Genomic DNA, 18848 nt, shown 5'->3' on the forward strand with positions numbered 1-18848 from the left:
CAGTCAATAATCATTTGGACATACAAAATTATTAAAATTTGGTACAAAATATGCAATTGAATCTTATTGTGCAATGAATTTAAAATCAATAAATAAATAAATACATATAAATATATACTCATTTAAAAAATTCATTTATATACACACATAGTTGATTCTCTCTAGCAGCAATAAGTCAGTTCTATAACCAATTTTCTTAAAGCCCAAAACCCTTTCTTAAAGATTTTGCGCTATGTGAGAAAGTGCATATTAAAGGAGCAGTCGTTGCATAATGCAAGACACAGACAATTTGAATGATCATAAATATATAATATATACATCTGTTTGCAAGTCTGGTATATTACTTGTACTACTCCTGTCATGTACCAATTTTGCCTACTAACATATACAATGCTAAAAGTTGAATCATTTATGGACTCCGAGCTAATTGTGCAACCCCGTGAATAATAAAGAAAAATTGTGATGTTAAAATGTGATATTTGGTCTGAGGCTGATACTATGTTACTTAAAGTGTTGCTCAACTGGAATTCTCGATAGATTGATTAAAGTTACAGATAAGTGTGGCAGTCCTCCCCTGCGTTGAGTCCATTCGGGCTCTTAGTGTCTAGTAGGATAATGTGGCGAGTTTCCAGTCTGCGCAGTAATAGGTCACGGTCACCGCCCCTTCTCTGTGGAGGGACAGTGTCTATCACAAAGTAGCGCAAATCAGCGGCCTTTTTGTTGTGCATCAACTCGAAGTGCCGTGCTACCGGGTACGCCGTGTCGCCATTCGTGATGGCCCTTAGGTGTTGGAGTATCCGTTTATGTACTTGTGGCCTCGTACTTCCCACATAACGTAGGTCACAGGGGCACTCCAACACATACACGGCGTATTCAGTACGGCACGTCAACTTATACCTGATGGTAGTCGGTATTTTGTTGAAAGGCGTGATATATTCCTTCCTACTGACTCCATTCTTGCAAGCCTTGCAAGTTGGACAGCGTAAGAACCCTTTGCTCTTATCCATCCATTGAGTCTCTACTCGGGTTTCAGGACTGCTTGAAACCAGGCAATTGCCCAATGATCTTGCCCGCTTATAGGCAATCAAGGGAGCCCCCTTGAATTGATTACCTAAAACTGGATCGCTAGTAATAAGTGACCAGTTGCGTTTGATGATGTTTCTAATGGTGTGGTGCTAGTTGCTGTAAGTTAAAATCAATCTAGTTATGTTCTCCTCTTTTTGATTTGTTGTCTGTACTGCAATGGAACCTGTCATGATGGTTGTAGTAGGGGCACTGGCAGTGACGGCTAATAAAGAGGATCTTGACTGTGCATTTGCACGGTTCATGGCCCTCGCTATTATGTTTTGGCTATACCCTCTTTTACTGAATCCAGCCGCACACTCTTGCTGCGCTGACAGACACCCATCTTCAGTGCTACAAATCCACCTGATGCGGAGCATCTCACCATAAGGTATGCTCCTGATAAAGTGGGCAGGATGGTTGCTCCCTGAGTGGAGGATACTGTTGCCTGCTGTTTCTTTTCTAAATAGCCTGGTTTCCAGTTTTCCTCCACTTACAACGATTTCCACATCTAAAAAGCTGATGGAAGTCTCACTGATCTGACTAGTGAATTGGAGATTCATATTATTTACATTCAGACTGTTAATGAACCCCTTAGCTTCTTGTGAACTTCCGTCCCAGATCACGAAAAGGTCGTCTATGTACCTTAACCATAAAATGACTTTGTAGCCATGATCTCCGAGTAGTTAACCGATAGGACCTGCTCCTCCCAGTACCCCATGTGCAAACAGGCATAACTGGGAGAGAAGCAGGCCCCCATCGCTACTCCTCTAATTTGCTGAAAATATTGTTTCCCAAATAGAAAGAAATTATTTTCTAGACACAAGGTGATCATATCAATGATCATGCGCCAATGAGTCCTACATCCTTCTGGCCTGGCATTGAGATAGTGTTGCACTGCTCTAAGGCCGTCCCTGTGGTGTATTCTGGTGTATAATGCAGACACATCTAAAGCTATCAACAGGTAACTCGATTTCCATTGCACATCATACACTTTTCTAAGAAAGTCACTTGTGTCTAGTACAAAAGATGGCAAAGATTTAACAAAGTCTTGGAGGAAATAATCCACATATTTACTTGAGTTTTCCAATATACTATTGCACGCGGAAATGATTGGACGTCCTGGTGGCACGGTATTGTTCTTGTGAATCTTGGGGATAAAATAGATGACAGGAGTGATGGGATTGTCGTTTTTCATGAACTTATATTCGTCCATCGTAATCACTCCGGCACTCCTCCATGCCATAAGTTTTGAATGTATTTGCTTTTTTGCCATCGTGACCTCATTATGATACGCCCTTCGATAACATGTGCGATCATTCAATTGGCCCATCGCCTCATCAAGATACATCTGGAGAGGCCACAGAACAACGGGCCCGATTCACAGAATGAACTTACTACTTTTGGCATTCACAGAATGCACTTACTACTTTTGGTATTCACAGAATGAACTTACTCATTTCGGTATTCACAGAAGTTAGGACTACTAACTTTAGGACTCCTAAATGCCTTCTGTGAATACCGAAAGTCTTAAAATTAGGATTTTTCTCAATTTAGTAGTAGTAAAGTTAGGACTACTAACTTTAGGACTCCTAAATGCCTTCTGTGAATACCGAAAGTCCTAAAATTAGGATTTTTCTCAATTTAGTAGTAGTAAAGTTAGGACTACTAACTTTAGGACGCCTAAATGCCTTCTGTGAATACCGAAAGTCTTAAAATTACGATTTTTCTCAATTTAGTAGTAGTAAATTTAGGACTCCTAACTTTAGGGCTCCTAAATGCCTTCTGTGAATACCGAAAGTCTTAAAATTAGGATTTTTCTCAATTTAGTAGTAGTAAAGTTAGGACTCCTAACTTTACTACTACTAAATTAAGAAAAATTGTAATTTTAAGACTTTCGGTATTCACAGAAGGCATTTAGGCATCCTAAAGTTAGTAGTCCTAACTTTACTACTACTAAATTGAGAGAAATCGTAATTTTAAGACTTTCGGTATTCACAGAAGACATTTAGGAGTCCTAAAGTTAGTAGTCCTAACTTCTGTGAATACCGAAATGAGTAAGTTCATTCTGTGAATACCAAAAGTAGTAAGTGCATTCTGTGAATGCCAAAAGTAGTAAGTTTATTCTGTGAATCGGGCCCAACATTTCCGCCTTTGTCGGATTGTCTTATTACCACCTTTGTGTTACTCTTTAATTTTTTGACACATTGGTGGTAAGCAAAGTCTTGATATTTGTGTTTATTGGTGAACTCGTTACGTTTAAGGTAAAATTCTCTTAGTTCTTGTGCAACCTTATCATGAAATTGGTCCAAATTGTCCTTGATCATTAATGGACAAAATTTCGATTTGGGCTTGAAGTTAGTGGTTGTAGAAAATTGTTCATGGCCCGAGCCCGGGTCTGACTGTGATGACGTGGGTTCCGTTTGCATATCAATTATTGTAGTTAGGAGACTCTCATCTAACATTGAAACAGTAGTATGTTGTAAAATCGTGCCAGCTGTGATGGGCAGTACCGCCGGTTTGCGTCCCATATTGTATTTGCGTAACTTGAGTTTGCGGACATATTTAAACAGTTCTATTTTGGTGTCCGCATAGTCAAAGTTTGCTCTTGCACTATAGGATAAACCTAAGGATAGTATTTCAGTTTCCTTGGTTGTCAAGATTAGATCAGTTAAATTAACGACAGTTGGAGGTTCAGTTGTACTATTGGTGTTGCAGGAAGAGGCTAGCGCCGATTCCATTGATTGCGCGTTAGTTGTTTTTTTTGCGGTTTCTTTTGCGCGCTTGCATTTGTTGTGCTTCCTCCTTGCTGCACGTTTGGTGTTTGTGCTTTGTTTCTTGCAGCATTTTGCGCACCAGAGCGTAGGGTCTGCTTCCTGTCCTGTTGAACCACCTCCAGTTCTTGGGCTGGAGTGAATTTGCGAAACCCCACCCGTTGAATTCTGCTTTGCTCATTGTCTGACCCACTTTCAATGCTCGATATTGCTTCAAAAGAGGAAAGGCTCTCTGTTCTGGCTGGCCCTGATGAGGTAGTTGCTTGTGAGAGTCCACTTCCCTTGTTGGGTTGTGTTTTCTTAATGTTGTCGTATTTTTTAGCGAAGGTAAAGATTTGTCCATTTTCATAATCTAGCCGATCCCTTTGAAATTTGTAGGCTTTTCGGCGTTTGATTATATCTTCCTTTCCCTTTAGTCTCACTAGCATCTCCTCTCGGTATTTCACAATCAACACCTTTAAGTATTCTGCAGGACCACCATTGGAGGATGTATAATAATCTCAAGTCACATGGTCGCATTGCCACTACGGCCCAAGCTTCACTACAATTCCCATAAGGCATTGTTCGCAATTGGATGTTACATGAGGAAGGAACTATTCAGGGCAAAGGTGCGGTAAATTCAAATGAAGAATCCCGGTGTAAATTGAAGTCCTCAGGTTTCCTTGAGTCCCCTTTAACGTTCTAGCCCCTTGTGCAAATGTCAGCCAGGCCGCGAGTCAAACTAACAGTGCATTTGACTCCTAATGAAGTCACGAGCTGCAATCCCTGGCTTGACACACACTCGAGGTGGGCAGGAGTTGCTCCAATACCTTAGTCCGAAAACAAGCTGCACAGCTGATGCCAGCACTACTCCCGCCACTTTGGAGAACGGGCCTCTTTCACACCACTAGCAGGCACGCAAAGTCCATAGAAAAACACCCCTCTGATATGAAAAATGTGTACATATATATATATATATATATATATATATATATAATAACCCTAAGTCACACATATATATATATATATATATATATATATATATATATATATATATATATATATATATATATATATATATATATATATATATATATATATATATATATATATATATATATATATATATATATATATATATATATATATATATATATATGTGTGACTTAGGGTTATTGTACTTCCTCCAATATATATATGTATATATATCGAGTTAGCACTCCACGTGCACTTGCAACCCTCCTATTCCCTTACTCACCCCTAACCCTAAAATCACACCTACCACCAAATACTCTTACCCACCATTAAACGCTTAAAACACCCTTCCCACCCAATATCCTTACCCACCCCATAAATCTAAAAAACTCACTTACTATCCTATACCCTTGCCCACACCTAAACTCCGTAAATAACCTTACCACCCTATAACCTAACCAACTCCTAAACCATAAAAACACCCATACCACCCAATATATTTACCCATCACATTACCCTTCAAAAAACCTCACCACGCAAAATCCCATGCAAACTCCTTAAATGTGGCTTGTAAATCTCATTTTAGGTTTTGTGTCGTCCTGCGTCCCCTTGCGTGGCACAAGAGTAGTGAAAAACCTTTGATAAATATGCCCCTTATTCCCATTATGGATGTTATCTCTAGTGTTGTGGCTGATCATGTGCTTCTCTTGTTACATGCTGTTCAATTTTGGGGGTTTTTGACTCTAATTGCAGTGCTGATTTTGTACTATCTTTCAGGTGACATTGTGCAAACGTCTTGTGCATTTATTCATATCGTTAATTGTGGCCTACATTTCCTCGAATTCAATTTTTGATTAGTTAAATATACTCAGCTTTAATAATGAAAGTTTGTGCAATTCAGCTGTCTACTAAATAATGAAAACAAGGTGTAAAGGTGAATGCAAAGAGATGGTTGGCACACGGAAGTAGGATGAAACGACAGAGAAAGAACAGGAGAAAGGAGTTAGGATGGATAAAGAGAACATTATAGTAAGACAAGTTCTGGATCAGGATTATTGAGAATGGCAGGCAGTGGAACAGAATAATTCTAGAGAGGGGCAAGGCAGGGGTGGAGGATAATGATGAAAAGATTAAGGGCTGGGTGAGAGCTGGTGGTCTTAATGTTGGAGATAGATGAGATGACATTATTGAACGAGGATGACTAGGGTTAATAGGTAAAAGAAAAGAGGGGAAGGATTGGGAAGGAAAAAGGTACTAAGCGAGGTGATGAAATAACTCAAGCCGATGCTGAAAATTATGTAGGTGGAATGAAGAGGGAAAGGTCAATAGAGATAAAAGGAAAGAATAACTACTCTAGATGAGCCAGATGGAGACAGATGTTCTAGGAGAGGGTCTGAAGAATTACTCACGTGCTCTCGGAGTGTCCTGAAATTGCGCCTGCGGCAGGAACCTACTTTGGAGGCTGCTCACTAGAGTTAGTCTTCTCAGCTTCTTCATAGTCGTTGGGAATTGACCCTTTTTCCAATGTGCTGTTCGTATTTCCTGACCTAGATGTAAAGATGACAGGATGCGGGTAAGTAGTAAAGTCTTTAATGTAAGAAAACACCTGACACCAAAGATACGTCTGATAGCAAGTGCCACTGGCGAGCAACTGTCATTCTAACTGTCAACCTGCCGGTGGTCAGGTAGAACACCCTGACGTCATAATGCACCGGCAGGCAGCGCGTGCAGAGAACATGTCGCGCGTTCATTCATAGACCAAGCAATAGTTTATTTAAACACAACACATCTCCCTTCCTAAAACAACCAGGGAGCCTATGGATGACAGCAGATGGTTGCAGAAGGGAAAAGAGAAAACCACAGCTAATCCCAAACGTGATCTTGTAATTAAGCTGGAGGCTTTACTACTCTTCCATATCGGCTTACATTGGGTTCATACTCACAACTGACGTCCTGAGACGTAACATCTTCATAAACAGAATCATCAGAATCAGACTCAGTATCACTGTTGGTCTGACACCTGTACTCTTCTAATGTTACCTTGCTCTGCCCACTACTACTGTCTTCCAACCGTGAGGTATCTGAATTGTTCTCAATCTCAGAAAACACCTCGTTAGTACCTAGAGATACAACGTTGGTACCCTCTGGTCGAGACTCCTCAATTCCATCACGGTCCAGAATCCAATCGTAGTCCTGAGAACAGGAAACTTCATTATTTTCCAGATCATATTTATAATCACACACTCCTTCTCCCTCCTTGCATAAAGATAAAGCAGAAAAATGCCAGGACTTTCCATCGCTTATAAGGGCAGAATTACAAAACACTTTCTTCACCTCCATTGGTTGAGAGTATTGATTTTTTCCCTTTCTGGTGATCCTTGCACTTTTAACTCTCACATAGTCTCCTTCCTTGATGTTAACTCTTTTACTTGCATGCCTATTGTCATAGTATTTCTTACTTATGGTTTGCGACCTCCTTACATTCTCCTGTATTTCCTCTGGAGACCACATCACTCTTTCTGTTGTAGCCCAACTTACATTATCCTTTGTGATTGGAGTCTTTCCTCTCAAAAGTACAAAAGGACTGGTGCCTGTAGATACACATGGTGTAACACGGAATGACCAAAGATTCTTGATTATTTGTTTCCTCCATGACATGTTATTCTGATTTGCCAGTTGGATTATTTCTTTAATCACCCTAATAAATCTTTCTACTGCGCCATTTCCAGCAGGATGGTAGACAGACGTAGTTTTGTGCTCTATCCCATGTTTCTTCAGAAACTCTTTAAACTCTTTAGAAGTGAACTGTGGGCCATTGTCCGACACAATGCATTTTGGAAGGCCCTCCCTTAGGAAAAGGTTGCGCAAGAAAACAACAACACTATTTGCATCAGCATCCTGCACCACTTCAACCTCTGGCCATTTTGAGAAATGGTCTACTAGTACAATCAGATACAACAGTTCTCCATTTTCTCTGATGGGACCACAAAAGTCAATACCTAGTCTGACCCATGGCATGTTTGGACAAGACAGTGGTTGAAGAGGTAGTCTCAATGTTTGTTTTGTCTTATCCGAATTTTCACAGCCTGTACAATTTCTTACACTTCTTTCAATGTTAGGTCATACCCTAGCCACCAGTATGAATTTCTTACTCTACTCTTGGTCTTACCAATTCCAAGGTGCCCTTCATGGCAAATATCCAGGAGTTTTGAACGCAACTCTTTAGGTGGAACCACCTTCCCATTCTTTAAAATCAAATCACCTTCCACTGACAATTTGTTTAGTAGTTCCCAAATAGGACGTAATGGAGCAGGTATTTTTTTCTTGTCAGGCCAGCCCACTCTTATGTATTTTTTTACCTCATGTAAAACCTCATCTTTTCCCATCTTTTCAGTCCACTCTTCAACAGAAATACAATGCACTTCTTCCAGAACATTAGCTATACAGAAAGCGTCTATTCCTGAAACCTGTTCTTCATCATTAGGTAGAGGTGGTCGGCTTAGACAGTCCGCCACCTTGTTTTTCACCCCAGGAAGGTATACAACCTCATAGTTATACTCTAACATTTTCATAGAAATCCTTGATAATCTGGGGAGGCAACTTGGAGACCCTTTGTGGACAGCACTTTTACCAAAGGTTTGTGATCGCTTCTAAGGGTGATGTTGTATCCCCAAGTGGTTCAATGCCCATGCACATGCTAGTGCCTCCCTCTCAATCACCGAATACCTTACCTCAGTAGGCGTGATTGATCGAGAGGCAAAAGCAATGGTAACCTCTTTACCTTCCCCATTGACCTGCGAAAGTACTGCGCCCAACCCCTTGTTGCTCGCATCGGTAGTTACTATGCTTTTCAAAGAGGGGTTAAACCCTTGAAGGGGTGGGGCACCACAAATATCTTCTTTTATCCTGTTAAATGCCTCTTCACAGGTAGCATTCCACTCAAATTTATTCTTTTGTTTAATGAGTTCCCTTAAATGTAAGGTTTTAGAAGAGAAGTTCTTTACGAACTTTGCATAAAATTCTGATAGGCCTAAGAATGCTCTGACCTCATCCTTGTTCTTGGGTGAAGGGGCTTCCCTAATGGCTGCCAGCAGCTCTTCTTTTGGTCTTATACCATTTCCATCAATTTCATGCCCCAAATAGGTGACTTTATTAGCAGCAAATTTGCATTTGCGCAGGTCTGCTGTTAGCCCATGATGTTCTAGCAACCCTAAGACTCTGTTGAATTTAGCATCATGTTCACCTCTGCTTTTGCCTGTTACCATGATGTCATCTTGGAAAATCAATAGATTTTTTTCTCCTTTGAAGAGTTCACTCATCAACCTCTGAAACATGGCCGCGGCAGAGGCCAGCCCAAAAGGTACTCTCTTGAACCTAAAACTCCCCAGCGGGGTTACGAATGTGGTAAGACTTCTAATTTTGGGATGTAATGCAACCTGGTGGTAGGCAGAGCTCAGGTCAATTGTTGAAAACCATTTTGCACCATTAGTAAGGGACAGCATCTCGCTAATCTTTGGCAAGGGAAATTGATCCACTAGAATGTTTGTATTAAGATCGCGTAGATCAATGCATAGACGGAGCTTGCCATTTGGCTTCTTCGTGACAACCAAAGGCGAAACCCACTCTGCCGGTTCCACCGGTTCGATGATGCCCTCCCTCTGCAACTTTTTAAGTTCATTTTCCACTTCACCAATGATGGAAAATGGTATGTTTCTAGACTTGTGTATGCAGGGCACGGCGTCCCTCTTTAATTTGATTTCGTGGACGAAACCTATCAGCTTCCCAATGTTCTCTGAAAATATCCCAGGATACCTTTTTTTGTAGAAATTGTTACATTCTTCTTCTGTTTGCAAGATGAGGTCAGGATCTGGACTGTTTGGATCTAGAATTATACCTAGTTCTCTCTGGTCCATCCATCCTAACACAGACGGACCAACCTTGGAGACGTACAGTTTGCCAAACGTTTGACGGGATTTAAATTTGAACTCAAGTTCCCTGTAACCTAACATTTCAATAGGTTCATAATTGAATGACTTGGGGAAAACATCTGGTTGCATCAATTTCTTCCCTATTACAGGTACAAATTTCTTCCTCCATACTTCCTCATTAACTATAGTATATGGGGAGCCCGAATCTGCCACAATAGACATATCAACCCCGCCAATATTCATTTCACAGATCGGTTTCTTTTTTTTGTTTACCCCATCTTCCACATTCAACACAAATAAATTCATGTCATCTTCATCAGAAGATGCAAATCTTTCTTCTTCCTCTGAAATTACTGCTTTTACATTTCTATTGTTTTTTTGTTTCTTAGGACACATAGCACCAAAATGTCCTACCATACTGCAATTAGAACATTTTTGTCTCACCGCTGGACACGATCTGTCGTTGGCTAGATGGTATCTACTACCGCATCTATAACATCTCCTCTCATCTGAAAGCTTATTTTTATGGCCAGCATCTCTATTTTGTACATATCCAGAACTTGGTCTCCTATAACTTTTCCTTGAACTTATGACTTTTGCTACCGTAGATTTTTCCTCAACAGAGGATTTTTCTTCTAGTAAAACAGCCTTTGCACATCTTCCTGTTAATTCAGTACATTTTACAATTTCAACTACTTCTTCCAAAGGCAATTCACCCTTTGCCCACAATTTCTCCTGTACATGTTTATTTGAGGATCTCATAACGACCTGGTCGCGAACCAGCTTGTCATGTAATGCCCTAAATCTACAGGTAAGTGCTAAGTTTTTCAACTGAGCAACATAATCCTCTATAGATTCTTTAGGTGCTTGCTTGCGTTGAACAAATTTGAATCTGTTTACTGAAATAGAAATAGTAGGCTTGAAATACATAGTCAAATCTTCTAATGCAATATTATATACATCTCCAGGCCTAGTTTTTTTGTTTATTCTATTATATATTTTCATTGACTTCGCCCCTAAACAGTGAAGTAGGATTTTCTTTTTCTTCTCTGGGGTCAACTCCTCATCCCCCTCAAAAGTGGATAAATAATTTTCAAAGTACTCCCTCCACTCTTCCCATTTAAGTGCATCATCACCAGTAGAGGGTATGAAAGGTTGTGGTGGTGATAGATTCCAAACATTTCCTGTAGCCATTATCTATGCTAAATTTTACACTTAAAGATCAGTAGTGGAGAAATGATATATATATTCTCCTGTAAATTCACTTCTACACTGAACACCCTCACAGATGTTTCCACTGAATAATTTTTTACACTGTAGTAATTCAGTCAATGTAGCTACGCTGTCAAATTAGAGTTAAGGTTTTTTTTTCCACTTAAACTGTATGTGATTATTTTTCTCCAACACTAAGTAGTGTTTATTTGTAAATATACTACCTAGATGTGCGTGTCATCGATCTTGACCACACGCCCACAATCTTAGGGAAGACAATTTCCTTAACAAGCAGGTAATTTCCCTTTTAAAACTGCTCGCCGATGTAAGCAAAGCCTGTTTCCTTATCTGTGTGTTGGTGTGCGTATCACCGTGCAGATGACAAACACGACTAATATTCACTGACTTTTCCAAAATGGCCGCCAGATGCCGTCTTACATTGCGTTTTACTGACGTCACCGCCGAGCCTGGCAGGATTTTCTCCTCAAGGATCGTCGTGTGGATGCGCAGGAAGGCGGAACACGCTTCAACTTTCACACGCGAAGCCGCTCCTTCTCACACACGGAATTCTCCTGCCCTTCCACCACGCCGACTCGGACTGAAACACACTGCCTCAAACAACGGAGGCAAACTGCAAAACGAAGGCAAATCTCCTCACAAGTTAGAATATTGCCAGGTTTTTAATAAACAGTCTGTGGTTCTGTTCAGATTCTCCTCGAGGATGACATACTCAGCAGTGCTGATTGCACCTTCAGCCCCCCTCACCCACCCACTTACATATGGCGACCAAGGTACAATTCAGGATTACAGAATATAGATATTTAAAAAGATGTACCAGGAAGCTAAAGCTTAGAAAATAAATGAACATGCATTGAACAATATAGAATGAAACCGCTGGAGTGGCTGCTTACTGATCTAAACTAAGCAGTATCCTAATTTCAAAAGGATGCTCGAATATTTGAATTTACCTTGATAAGTCTGTGAAACGAAGTGAAAACTGCTGACGTTGATTAATTGTAAACATTGCATTATGCTGCATGTCGAAATCACTAAGACATAACCTTAAGTTCAGTCTTTCCACACTGCCACATGTTTTAAAACATCAAACCCTCTGTCCATGGACATCAATTCATCAGAATGCCAAGTGTAGCGGACATTATGCCACACAAAAAGGAAGCGGTACAAAAGGAGGTGGTGATGGACGGAGCATCTGAATCAATCAAACACTCACACCCAGTCTAAAGATCTGGGTTTAATCCATCACCGTTCTTTAGCCAACTCTGCCACCCCAGTTCAGACATGGCCATATGCAAATCAGTCTGACCCTGTGCCTCATGGGAACAGACCAGCCCGAACTGCAAAGCCATGTCTTCCCTGGACCGGAAACAAGCTACTGAGGACCGGTTTCTGGCATTCCAGACATCTTCAGCCCGGCTTGCTTGTATCCAGTGGCAAAGTGAGCAAGGGACTCACGTCTGAGCATACCCTGCCACACTTATGGCAGCCAAAAGCGGTACAAAAGTGGGTGGTGATGGACGGAGCATATGAATCAATCAAACACTCACACCCAGTCAAAAGATCTGGGTTTAATCCATCACTGTTCTTTAGCCCACTCTGCCACCCTAGTGCAGACATGGCCATATGCAAATCAGTCTGACCCTGTGCCTCATGGGAACAGTCCAGCCCGAACTGCCAAGCCATGTGTTCCCTTGACCGTAAACAAGCTTCTGAGGACCGGTTTCTGGCATTCCAGCCGTCTTCAGCCCGGCTTGCTTGAATCCAGTGGCAAAGTGAGCAAGGGACTGACGTCTGAGCATACCCTGCCACACTTATGGCGGCCAAACGGTACAAAAGCGGGTGGTGATGGACGGAGCATCTGAATCAATCAAACACTCACACCCAGTAAAAAGATCTGGGTTTAATCCATCACCGTTCTTTAGCCCACTCTGCCACCCCAGTTCAGACATGGCCATATGCAAATCAGTCTGACCCTGTGCCTCATGGGAACAGTCCAGCCCGAACTGCCAAGCCATGTCTTCCCTGGACCGGAAACAAGCTTCTGAGGACCGGTTTATGGCATTCCAGCCATCTTCAGCCCGGCTTGCTTGAATCCAGTGGCAAAGTGAGCAAGGGACTCACGTCTGAGCATACCCTGCCACACTTATGGCGGCCAAAAGCGGTACGAAAGGGGGTGGTGATGGACGGAGCATCTGAATCCATCAAACACTCACACCCAGTCAAAAGATCTGGGTTTAATCCATCACCGTTCTTTAGCCCACTCTGCCACCCCAGTTCAGACATGGCTGACCCTGTGCCTCATGGGAACAGTCCAGCCCGAACTGCCAAGCCAAGTCTTCCCTCGACCGGAAACAAGCTTCCGAGGACCGGTTTCTGGCATTCCAGCCGTCTTCAGCCCGGCTTGCTTGAATCCAGTGGCAAAGTGAGCAAGGGACTGACGTCTGAGCATACCCTGCCACACTTATGCCGGCCAAACGGTACAAAAGGGGGTGGTGATGGACGGAGCATCTGAATCAATCAAACACTCACACCCAGTCAAAAGATCTGGGTTTAATCCATCACCGTTCTTTAGCCCACTCTGCCACCCCAGTTCAGACATGGCCATATGCAAATCAGTCTGACCCTGTGCCTCATGGGAACAGTCCAGCCCGAACTGCCAAGCCATGTCTTCCCTGGACCGGAAACTAGCTTCCGAGGATCGGTTTCTGGCTTTCCAGCCGTCTTCAGCCCGGCTTGCTTGAATCCAGTGGCAAAGTGAGCAAGAGACTTACGTCTGAGCATACCCTGCCACACTTATGGCGGCCAAAAGCGGTACAAAAGGGGGGGGTGATGGACGCAGCATCTGAATCAATCAAACACTCACACCCAGTCAAGCTAAAGAATGGTGATGGATTAAACCCAGATCAGTTGACTGGGAGTGAGTGTTTGATTTGCTCAAACACTCTGTCCATCATCCCCTTTTGTTTCGCTTTGTTTGCCCTAAGTTGGCAGGGTATGCTCAGACGTGAGTCCCTTGCTCACTTGGCCACTGGATTCAAGATAGCCTGGCTGATGAGGATTATGAATCCGAAACCGGTCCCAGGATGCTTGTTTCTGGTCCAGGGAAGACATGGCTTGGCAGTTCGGGCTGGACTGTTCACATGAGGCACAGGGTCAGACTGATTTGCATATGGCCATGTCTGAACTGGGGTGGCTGAGTGAGCTAAAGAATGGTGATGGATTAAACTCATGCATAAGACAATGCATGGAATTCAGAGAGGTTTACCAAGCTTTTTATGGCTCGGCATTGCCTAATGAATCCAGAGTAACGCAAGGCAAGCAAGTACCTGGCTTTCGTTACTCTGCATTGGGAAGTCGTTCCAGGGGTGGGAACCCACACATCTACCCATGGTGTTTGCTCATTCACAAATTTGCTAATACTAGTAATCCTGGGAATGTGTCAAAATGATTCACCATCCCAATAGAGGCATAACAAGTAGAAATATTTGTATTTCTACTCATTATTTCCTCTTTTCAAGTGTACTCCATTCTGCAGCACGTGTAGAAAAAGGAAAATGCCTCTTTTGTGCAGGAAGGTACTCCTTCCTGCAGAAAAACAATCCTTCCCTTTATGCAGGCTCCCTTCCACTATGGCCTAGGGTGCCTGTGCTAGCGCTAAGCTGCACTCAGTGTTGCAAGGCAGGCAGAGAACAGGAAGGTGCCATATCTTAGTAGTAAAAACTTCAACATTAAGGGCCTGATTTAGAGCTTGATGGATGGGTTGCTCTGTCACAACTGTGATGGATATGCCTCCTGCTGAATTAAAAATCCCAATGTATCCAATTAGATTTATATTTCGGGGGATGGGGTATACATCACTATTGTGATGGATTAACCTAGTCGACCAAGATCTAAATCAAGCCAAAGTCTTGATTGTTTCACATAACTTCTTCCTAAAAGTCTGAGTCTGAATAGAAGGCACTTTGCAGTTCAGTAAGCTCACAGTATTTACTGACATATGTGGCTCCAAGGAAATCAGTATTACTTGACAAACATATTAATTATTTGTTTTTGAGTTCCCTGGCATAAACGAACTGTCCTGACAACCTTTCTCAGCATCCTACCCTCCTCCCATTTCAGGCATCCTCAACCTTCCTGCACCCTTGTCACCACTGATCTTATCCTAGAAGACTTCTCAGCTGCCTCTCATGTCTCTTCCGTGTTTAGTATTTTGAAACATACAGATGAACATTCATCATCATTCATCAAGCTCTTACAAACCATGGGCATCAAAGCACCCTGCGGTATAGTGAACAGATTGAGTGGCAAAGAGGGGTAAAAGGATGGGTTCCGCCCCTTGGTACTCGTCGGACTTACGTATCCTCAGGAAAGGATGTAAGAGGCTGGAGAGAACCTGGAGAAAAAACTGGGAGGTGGCAAGCCGGGATGAATATCGCACCGCAATAAGAAAATATAAAAACGCCCTTCGCAGTGCTAAGGCGCAATTCTTCAAGGATAGGATAAAAAGTGCCTCCAATTCTTCGAGAGAGACCTTTACAGTGGTAAAGGAACTCCTCAAAATCCCGGAGCCACCGTTGACTCAGGATAATCCTGCTGAGAAGTGTAGAGAGCTAGCGGAATTTTTCCATTTAAAAATTGAAAACATCATAGCTGCCCTGCCCCAAGTCGTGCAGGTTGCACAGACAGGCAATCAGACAACAGGAGAAGGCGCCCGCCTGGATACTTTTGGTCCAATCCCTGTAGCTGAGGTCGCAAAGGAGCTAGGATCCATGAAGAGTGGTTCACCAGAGGATCCAGCCCCAATGAGATTTCTGAAACAGGTAACATCTGTGGTTGCGGCTCCCATAGTGAACCTGATCCCTTACCCAGGGTGTGGTGCCGCCGAGCTGGAAAAGAGTGGTTGTAAAGGCTCTTCTGAAGAAACGCAATCTGGATTCGTCAGATTTGGCAAACTTCAGGCCCATTTCTCTGCTGCCGGGTCTTGGTAAGATCGCTGAAAGACTGGTTAACCGGCAACTATCCGTCTTTCTGGAATCCAATGGCCTGATGAGAGATTCACAAACAGGCTTTCGGCAGGGCAGGGCACAGACACAGCCCTCTTGGCAGTCGTTGAGGAAGCAAGGAGCATTTTGGATTCAGGAGGGTCAGTGGCAGTGATCCTCCTGGACCTCAGTGCTGCCTTTGACACTGTAAACCATCAAGTGTTGATCCAACGGCTGTCCAATGCGGGGGTCACAGGAGTGGCGTTGCAATGGCTTAGGTCATTTCTGTGTGGTCGTACCTATCAGGTCTGAGAAGGCAGCGAGAAGTCTCCATCTATCCCCCTCCAGTGCGGTGTGCCACAGGGCTCCTCGTTGAGCCCTACGCTGTTTAATGTCTATATGGCCCCCCTGGAGGATGTGGTGGCCCCTTTTGGGATAAAAATTGTCAGCTATGCTGATGATACCCAGCTGGTGGTCGCATTATCTCAACTGGAGAAGAACCCAGACGCGCTGCGCCTATGCCTGACCAATGTACACACCTAGATGTGTGAATCGTCGCTCAAACTAAACGGTTCCGAGACGGAGATAATGCTGTTAGGGCACAAGACTCCCTCTCCCTCTCTCCCCTTGACCGTTTGGCCCCGGTGCCTGGGGGAGCTCCCCAGCCCCAAGCAGGAGATCAAGAGTTTGGGAGTATGGCTGGAGCAAGATCTCTCCTTTAAAACTCAGGCCAAGAAAACGGCGGGGATCTGTTTTGGGCTTCTTCGTTCAGCCCGTAAAGTCTTGCCCCTCCTCCCCTTACCATCGAGGGGGTTACTCATCCAGGGGCTAATCATCTCCAGGCTTGATTACTGCAATGCCATATTCCTTGGTGCTCCGGAAGCCACGCTCAGTAAGCTGCAGCAGGTGCAAAATGCTGCGGCTAGGCTGTTGACTAATACATCAAGGAGACAATCAGTTAAGCCCGCCTTGGAAGCATTGCATTGGCTCCCGGTGAGAGAGAGGGTCAAGTTTAAGGCTCTCTGTACGGCCCACAAGATCCTCCAAGGGAAAGGACCTCCTTCTTTAAGGAAGCTAGTGGTGCCCTATAAAGCCAATAGAGCTCTTCGCTCTGATCAAAAACTTTTGCTACAGGTCCCCAGAGTTCATAAAGCCCACAGTGGAGGCAGAAGATTTTCGGTGCATACAGACACCCTTTGGAATTCGCTCCCATTGAAACTGCTTTGTGAGACATGCATTCTTCGTTTTCGGAAGCTTCTGAAAACACATCTCTTCCCATCTTAATACGTTGGATTGGCTTCGCAACGGTCTGACGGACTCCTTGACAAGCACTGGGACGCCCAAAGGTAACCACGCGCTATATAAGACTCAAATCAAATCAAATCATTGAACTGTAGTAAAAACCATGTGATATAAATTTAAAACGGCCTAAAGGCAGTTTCAGTAACATGACAGCTCTCATAATGCGGTTCATCTATTTTAACACGTTCTGACATGGTCAGGTATGCACCCTATTTCATATGGGAGGATGAGTGATACACATAAGCAATATATTTAGGCTATCCTGTTTTAGGTTTAAACTTATAATAACTGATAAAACCCCACCGAATGGGAAATAGCCTTCACCAGTTTAAACATTTAAACACTGAAAAAACTCCTACACAACCACAAACTAAATGCCATTCAAAGAAAGGAAAAGGAGAGTGAAAGAGTAATTTTTATTTCTTAACACCTTCGCTGCTAGGTGTTTTCCCCTCCGGTGCTGGATGCTGCCCATTTCCCATTGTTTCATGACGAGCTCAGCTCGTCATCAGCACAGCTCAACCGTGCATCATGACGAGCTGAGCTCGTCATGAGCATGGAAAGGGTTAATGAAGGGGCCAATACAATGTAACTTTGTTTTATAAGGTAGAAGCATAAAAGAATGGGATAACATTATTCTGCTTGAGTTTTGTTCTTTAGATGGATCACTAAAATATTGTTTCTTTTTCCTTTTGATTTTTTCAGTTTTGTGGTCTTTGGTCTAAAGATGCAGGGTTTAGAAACATGTTTTAGGTCTTGTTTAATTATTTTATGAAATTAGAGAATCAGGAAATAACAAAAACATATTTGATATTTTGGCTTCGTTTGATTCTTTCACTGATAGGTAAAATGGCTGATTTCATAAGAATCTTTCCCAAAATGTACCATCACATTTACTCACAGAGAGCAGGTAAAACACCTTGATATATCAGCCACCTTTTCTAGTGAGTAACTATTGATAGTAGGTGAATTGGTACACATCACAGGTTTTAAACAATCAATGCAAGGTGTAGTGACATGTATATGTGAAAAGAGTGCTAACACCAAGCATCTAGATTAGAGGTGAAAACATGACACCAGGCTTTTGGAAAACATGGATCACATAGTTACTTGGAATGCTGCTGCAGAACATTCTTAATAATAATCATATAATAATAATAAACACATTTGTAAAGCGCATGGTTACACTAATTAGTGTGTCCCTGCGCTGCAATAAAAAGAGGGACTCTGAGTGGAGTAGAGAAGTGAAATAGAAGACAAGTCAAACATGGAGGCTTGAAGGAAAAAGCAAGGTCTTGAGCTTTTTCCGAAAGATTGTCTCAGAGGACTACAGCCGAAGACCTAGGGAAAGTTTATTCCAATGTTTGGCTGCCAGAAAGCGGAAGGAACAGCCACCCATTCTTACTCTTCTGATGGCCAGAACACTGACCTACCTCATTCCCCTTGACCTGAGCTGATGGGTCGGAACATAGGGGTGAATAGGTGGGCCCTTTCCTCTGTAGGATGTGGTGGCTGACACACAGGGCTTTAAAGATTGGAGTGATAATGTTTGTATTTGTAGTGATCTAGCTACGTATATGAAAAATGTGGGTGATGACCTGTCAAAATTGATACCT

General features: G+C 42.8%; 1 protein-coding gene across 2 annotated transcripts in view; it reads right to left on the bottom strand.

The window, feature by feature from the left end:
* LOC147701291 (uncharacterized) overlaps positions 1-18848 on the bottom strand; it is a 67987-nt gene that overhangs the window by 7209 nt on the left and 41930 nt on the right. For both annotated transcript variants that reach the window (XM_086928616.1, XM_086928615.1), the window contains exon 5: positions 6200-6337. In XM_086928616.1, coding sequence (XP_086784742.1) covers positions 6241-6337 — 97 coding nt within the window. In that variant the 3' untranslated portion in view covers positions 6200-6240. The remainder of the gene's footprint in view (positions 1-6199; positions 6338-18848) is intronic.

Source organism: Lissotriton vulgaris, chromosome 7 (genome assembly GCF_964263255.1).
Source record: "Lissotriton vulgaris chromosome 7, aLisVul1.2, whole genome shotgun sequence".
Classification (NCBI taxonomy): domain Eukaryota; kingdom Metazoa; phylum Chordata; class Amphibia; order Caudata; family Salamandridae; genus Lissotriton; species Lissotriton vulgaris.